The 6,425-nt window shown below is 38.1% G+C and overlaps 1 protein-coding gene across 1 annotated transcript; it reads left to right on the forward strand.

The window, feature by feature from the left end:
• Nucleotides 1–803: 803 nt before the first annotated feature.
• LOC102786002 (hydroperoxide isomerase ALOXE3-like) lies at nucleotides 804–4,922 on the forward strand. Its single transcript, XM_087836681.1, has 8 exons — nucleotides 804–881; nucleotides 2,122–2,325; nucleotides 2,495–2,581; nucleotides 2,656–2,825; nucleotides 3,264–3,385; nucleotides 3,472–3,572; nucleotides 4,427–4,597; nucleotides 4,743–4,922. Exons 1-8 carry the CDS (start codon nucleotides 819–821, stop codon nucleotides 4,920–4,922), a joined length of 1,098 nt encoding a protein of 365 aa, XP_087692807.1. The 5' UTR covers nucleotides 804–818.
• The last annotated feature ends 1,503 nt before the right edge of the window (nucleotides 4,923–6,425 follow it).

Below are 6,425 nucleotides of genomic sequence, written 5' to 3' on the forward strand. Positions count from 1 at the left end.
TCAGACTAAAACATCAGGTAATGAAATGATCATTAAACTAAAGATGACAATTGACTCAGGAATACTTAATTCCCAGTAAATAAGGTTGTGAAATCACTATTCCACTATATTCTCTTGGCTTCTTCTGAAACCAAGAGAAAATTACAAGTATATGACATTTTTAAAAAGTTGTTTATCTATCAAAACATGTATATTTTACCAATTCCACTAAAGATTCCTGTTTAATATCTGGAAGGCTCAGACTCACAGTTACATCCATGAATTTAAAGTCAGTTTTATTTTACGATGAAGTAAAATGATGTTTTATTTCCAGATTATGTTCAAAAACATTGGAAGAAGGACGCTTTCTTTGGCTACCAGTTTCTAAATGGTGTCAACCCCATATTGATCCGAAGCTGTACAGCACTGCCAGACAACTTTTCTGTCACTGATAAAATGGTCTTCCCTGATGGTCAGCATAATCTCAAAGATGAAATGACGGTAATTGTTCAATTCCCATCAAATGCTGTAAAGAATGGCCAGAGAAGTTTTCTTTCCCTAAAGGCAAGGTCTTTCCCAATTGTCAGTGGAAATTGGAGGATGAAATTATGGTAATCCCAATGAACTAAAGTTGACTGTTATCTGGTTTATCTGTTTGGCAATGTGAGGACATTTACACGTTTACTTTGTAAATGTAAAAGGCATAAGTATGTGTACAGAATCAAATTGTTGTGCCTCTTTCTGAAATTTAAAACAGAAGGGCAACATCTTCCTGTGTGACTATAAGCTTTTGGATAGAGTGCAAGCAAACACCATCAATGGGAAAAAAACAGTACTTGATGGCTCCCCTTGTTCTGCTCAGGAAAAATGAAGAGAACCAGCTGATGCCAATTGCTATTCAGGTAAGTTTAGGACTTTGGTTCTCAAGTACTATCAAAGTTATTTTTGTTTACAAGAAAAAATATCAGCCTTGCTGAATGTGATAGTCACAGTTAGATCAGCTGCTAATTGATCTCGACAGCAGCAAAGACTTCTCTTTGCTATGAAGTGAAGTTGACCCACTGAAGTTTGATTTGTGGAAATCCAACTGTAATAATCATACATTTCATCATCATCTGCATTCAATGAAGTTGGCAAAAAAAAAAAAAAACCATCATTAAAGGATCTTTATTCTGTTGGGTTGCCCCTAGCCTGCATGTGTGGCCAACTGATTTAATTTTCATGCTGGAGGACTTAATTGCTCATGTCAAAGACAATGAAACTTCAAGAGGCAAGTAAGAATGCCTTGCTTATCTGAGCCTGAGTGATGATCTGTGTTGGATCTCAATGTTAATCACAGATTATCCATAATAAACACTTCAAGTTTAAGTGCATCTGGCACCAAAACACCAGGTCTGGGACAATTCCTACCTCTGCAGAACTTCAACTGCATTCTGAAGCAGGCAAGATGTGGGTGCGTGAAGTTCCTCCAGTTGGTAGTTGGCGCATGTCATGTTGGCAGTCTACAAACCGAACAATAGGCACCAAAGGTTAAGAGTGCTGTCAAATCAAAGGAGGAGTTTTTTTTAACTTGGTTAATTTATAAGATGCTAATGGATGACTACAGTTACTGCTAGGCTAAGCAGAGTGCTGCTCTGGCAGTGGCTGAATCAAACACATTGATGTGGGAATAGTTTAGTGAGAGGATTCTGGAAGAGAAGGCAGTTTCCTGTTTTATGCTGCTTACTTAAAATAAGGATATATTCCTCCATGTGTGGAAGCAGGGTGATTGTGTGGATCAAATGGGATGACCATCCCATCATTACTGATATCAATCAAGACAGAAAGTAAAAGAAAAACAGGAATAAAAACTGGAGTACATGAGACTGCAACATTTACTCAAAACACTTTTTTTTTTTTTTTAAATTAGATCAAAATAATAATGACCATAACTGTGTTCACATACAGAACTCTAAAAGAGTTTAATTTTATCATCTGACCCCTTTGGGAAAACTGAATTACCCACTGTTGATGAAAACCTACACAAACCTTGCTGTCTGGTCTCTGGGAAGAACATGGGGCATTAAAAACACACATTGTATGTATTTATTCAGTACTAACACATTCATTGAATTTACAACATGTTTGTCTCGTCTGCTGCAGCTGAAGCAAAAATCAGTAGAGGACAACCCAGTCTTTCTCCCTACTGATTCTGAGTACGACTGGTTGTTAGCCAAAATCTTTGTGAGGAGTGCAGATTTCAACCTGTATGAACTGAATGCTCACCTGCTGCGCACTCACCTGCTGGCTGAGGTTTTTACAGTCTCATTGCTGCGCAACCTGCCCATGGTGCATCCTCTATACAAGGTAACTAAGGCTGAGGAGCCTTCATGCTTCTAAGTTAACCTACACAGCTAAATAACTTGATTGAGCAGCAGTGAAACACAGGACTACACACAAATGTGAACATGAATATAAATCATCCGAAAAGAAAGGAAAAAGATTTTTTCTTAATGAATTTTTCTCTTTCCGTCAGCTTCTCAGACCTCACACTCGCTACACTCTTCAGATCAATTACTTAGCTCGGGACCTTCTGATCTCTGAGAATGGATCTTTTGCTAAGGTATAAATAGTCCAATATATCTTCTTTTTAAGTATCATGTAGTCTCCTCTAATTGTGCCTTGACTATTCACTAGTTTACAGCTTCTGGTGGAAAGGGTGCCGCCGAAATCCTGAAGAAATCACTGGCCACCGTGACCTACACCTCCCTCTGTATCCCAGATGATATTGAAGAGCGTGGATTGAAAGATGTACCAAACTTCTACTACAGAGATGACGGACTCAAGCTTTGGGAAATCATCCACAGGTTATATCACAACTTTGTCTGACAACACATAAAATATAGAAAAAGGAAAATAACTCCTTCCCAGTTTGTGCTCCACACACAGATAAGGCCTTGCACTTTGTGCTTGGTTTGTATTTTTTAATTATATGCATTTATTCATGCAACCATGTTTACTATTCATCCATACCCAAAGGCTTACCAAAACAAAATAGTTCCTCAGGCCTTCCCAGTAAATAGTTTTCCTTTACATGCCAATCTCTCTCTCTCAATGTCAGTGGTGGGAAATAAACTTGATAAGAGGAGTAAAAACTCTAATTACAGAGTGGAAATGAGTTTCACACGTTTTATATACTTGATAATCATCTGTAATGCATTATAGTTCTTTTTTTTAATTAGTGTGCATAGAAAGCTACAGTGAAACCAAAAACAATGTTTGAATGTGTCCCCATTTGTCCAAAGGTTTGTGGAGCCAGTACTCACCCACTACTACAAGACTGATGCTGATGTCCAGGAAGACCATGAACTGCAGAACTGGATCAAAGAAATTTTTGAACATGGATTCCTTTCAAATAACAATTCAGGTGATGATAATGTGAATGTTGAATATTATCATGAAATAGTTTTAATTGAATTTGTGTGTTGACAGTTTATTCTTTTGTATTTATAGGAATTCCACAGAAATTCACCACTAAGAATGAGATGGTCAAGTTTGTCACCATGGTGATCTTCACTTGCTCCGCCCAGCACTCAGCTGTCAACTCTGGACAGGTGAAGCCTTTTAATTTACCTCAGTTAAAAGTGATTGTGTATCGTTCAGAGAGTGTGGTTTTCCTATATGAAAGGATGAAGGCCAGTTCTGTGCAGATAAATTGCACTAAACTTTGAGGCTGTCTGAGTATTTGTACACAATCTGACTTTGCATTAGCACCATCCTAGCAGCAAATAAGTAGAGCTCACTCCAGTTCGAATCCCATTTATTGTACAATCATTTGACTGCTACAGTGTTGACCCTGTTTTTCGGTGAAAACACAACGTCCAGCGCAGAATCAGCTTTCTGGAATTTCCTTATCTGGATGATTGAGCATATATCGAGCAGTGAATGGTATTTGACTTGCCCCCAGTCCCCAGTCTGCCCTCTGACTGGCCAAAAGCTCAGCCAGTGATTCATGAAAGACAAAAGTGACGTATGAATGTTTTTGCTACAAATTTGTCTGACTGGGATTGAAATTTAAATTGACATTTTACACCTTCATTTTCTTTGTCCTGATGCCTATAATAGTTCAGCCATCAGGCTAGTTGACATCATGTAATGTTAGCTACCCCAAATTCACTAACTGTTCAAGCAGCTTTGCATCTTCATTTAACAGTCTAGCACTGCTGTACATTTTAGCAGTTTTTTTTTCTCAAGATAGGAACTTGCCAGCTGATTTTCTGCTACCTATTTAAACCTCATAAATCCATTATAAATACTGGATTTTAAATAGCTTAACACATGGGAGAGCAGCCACATTTTATTGTATTGTTTTTTTAATGTAATGGTTTTTAATGTCACATTCTGGTGTTTAAAAGCTATACTTCAGGCCTATTAATAGATATATTTATCCATTACTTTCTCAATGCAGTATGACTTTGGTGGCTGGATGCCCAATAGTCCTACCTCCTTGCAGCTTCCCCCACCAACAACAAAGGAGACAGCAACTGAGAAAACGATGTTGGACACATTTCCCAGTGTTAACACCACAGTGCATGCCATGGCCACCTTATGGCTACTCAGCAAGGAGTCATCTGACCGTGTAAGTGCTTTGCAAAGGCTTTATAAAAGACAAAGATCATCATGTATGTGTGTATTTTATGTAATGCACAATAAGAGCAAAGAAAAAAATGCCCATAGTTGAACAAAAAGTAATTGGTTAGTTAATCTGATGTCAATCTCACCAGGTCCTACTTGGCCACTTCCCCGAGGAGCATTTCACTGATAAATTTCCTCGCAAAAAGATAATGGAATTTCAAAAAGAGCTCCAAAGGCTGAGTGCAGAGATCAAAACCAGAAACAAGGATTTGGACCTTCCATACACATACCTAGATCCAAAAGTGATTGAAAACAGTGTGTCCATTTGAATATTAGAAAGTGTGTTCTCCTTCATTTTCATATCAACAAACAGGAGGAGAGGGAGATCGGTGATTCTTCTGGTTTGGCTTTTGTTTCACATCATAATCTAAAAACAGCTTTTAAGCTTATGAACAGGAAAACTAAAATAATTGACCTGATAGTGACCATGTTAGTGAATATATGTATATATATGATAGGCATTACAAAATACTGTATAACTGACACATTATGCCACACATCTTGGCAGATGCAGTGAATAAATTATGTGTGGAATTTGCATGTTCTCCTTGTATCTGCATGGTGTCCTTCTTCAGTCCAAGAACTTGCGTGGTAGGTTAACTGATGACTCAGTGACTGTATGTTTAAATTTAAGCCTTCTTTTCCTTGTGTTAGCCCTGTGATAGACTACCCACCTTCTTAGTATGCATCCCTGTATCTCGCCATATGATGGGATAGGCACCAGTCCCTGCAGCTTTAAAAAGGATTCACATGAATTGTGTACTTACAATGCCCTCCATAATGTTTCTTCCAAAGACACAGTTTTTATCGTTCTTCGTCTGTACACCATCACAGTGGAATATGGAGGCTTTTGGTGGTGCTTTCACTTGGTGTTGACTCTCTCTGCAGCTGAATATCACTTCTTGTTCTTGTTCTGATGGTTTTTCACTTTAATTGTCATTTTAAACAGGAGGCCCACAGACATGTTACTGCAAGGGCAAGAGGCCTAGAACACCCCAAGTAAAGATATTAGGGAGAAAGCAAAGACTTGGCTAAATCAACAATGTGATGGATTGTTAAAGAAAATAAATGCACTGATTAGCTCAACAACACAAAACGTCCTGAAAGACCACAAAACAAAACTGGGCATGGTGACAGTAAAGAAAAACATTTTTACAGCATCTAACAAAGTCAACAACATTCTTGAGGAAACAGGTGTATCACTGCTAAAGCCAACAAGGTTTTAACCACTGGTTACATTTAACACCAGGAAATTTAGATTCGACTTTGGAAGAAAACATCTAATATAGCTGGCATTGTTCTGTAAAAAAACAAACAAAAACAATCTTTGGAGAGGTGAAACCAAGGACAAGTTGTACCAGAATGAAGGGAAGAGAAAAGTAGAGAATAACAGAAACTGTTTATGAGAGAAAGCATACCACATTATCTGTCTAACATGATCGTGGCCGCGGGGAATGCAGCTGCCATTGAAACTGGGCCACTAGGGCTGTTATTTATAATGTGCACATTATAAATAACAATGTCGGAGTCTGATCGGACAATGCAGACAAAGGCTGCGAAAGTTATTAGATGTTGCTTAGCAGTGCAAATGGATAATGACTCAAAACATCCTACAAAAGTAACCCAAGAGTTTTTAAGGTAAAGAATAAGCATATTCTTCAATGGTGAAATCAGTCAACTCATCTTAACCCAAAAGAGCAGCTTTTCCATGATTAAATACAAACCTGAAAGTAGAAAGACCCACAAACAGGCAGCAACTCAAACGGGATCCA

This window comes from Neolamprologus brichardi, chromosome 23 (genome assembly GCF_056152115.1).
Source record: "Neolamprologus brichardi isolate AB-2024 chromosome 23, ASM5615211v1, whole genome shotgun sequence".
Taxonomy (NCBI): Eukaryota; Metazoa; Chordata; class Actinopteri; order Cichliformes; family Cichlidae; genus Neolamprologus; species Neolamprologus brichardi.

Excerpts from the sequence above, each read along its gene's own strand:
- LOC102786002 (XM_087836681.1), top strand. The coding sequence starts at position 819 with ATGGCTCCCCTTGTTCTGCTCAGGAAAAATGAAGAGAACCAGCTGATG. Across the intron at positions 882-2,121 it reads TGATGCCAATTGCTATTCAG|CTGAAGCAAAAATCAGTAGA; the intron begins GTAAGTTTAGGA and ends CGTCTGCTGCAG. Across the intron at positions 3,386-3,471 it reads CCTTTCAAATAACAATTCAG|GAATTCCACAGAAATTCACC; the intron begins GTGATGATAATG and ends TTGTATTTATAG.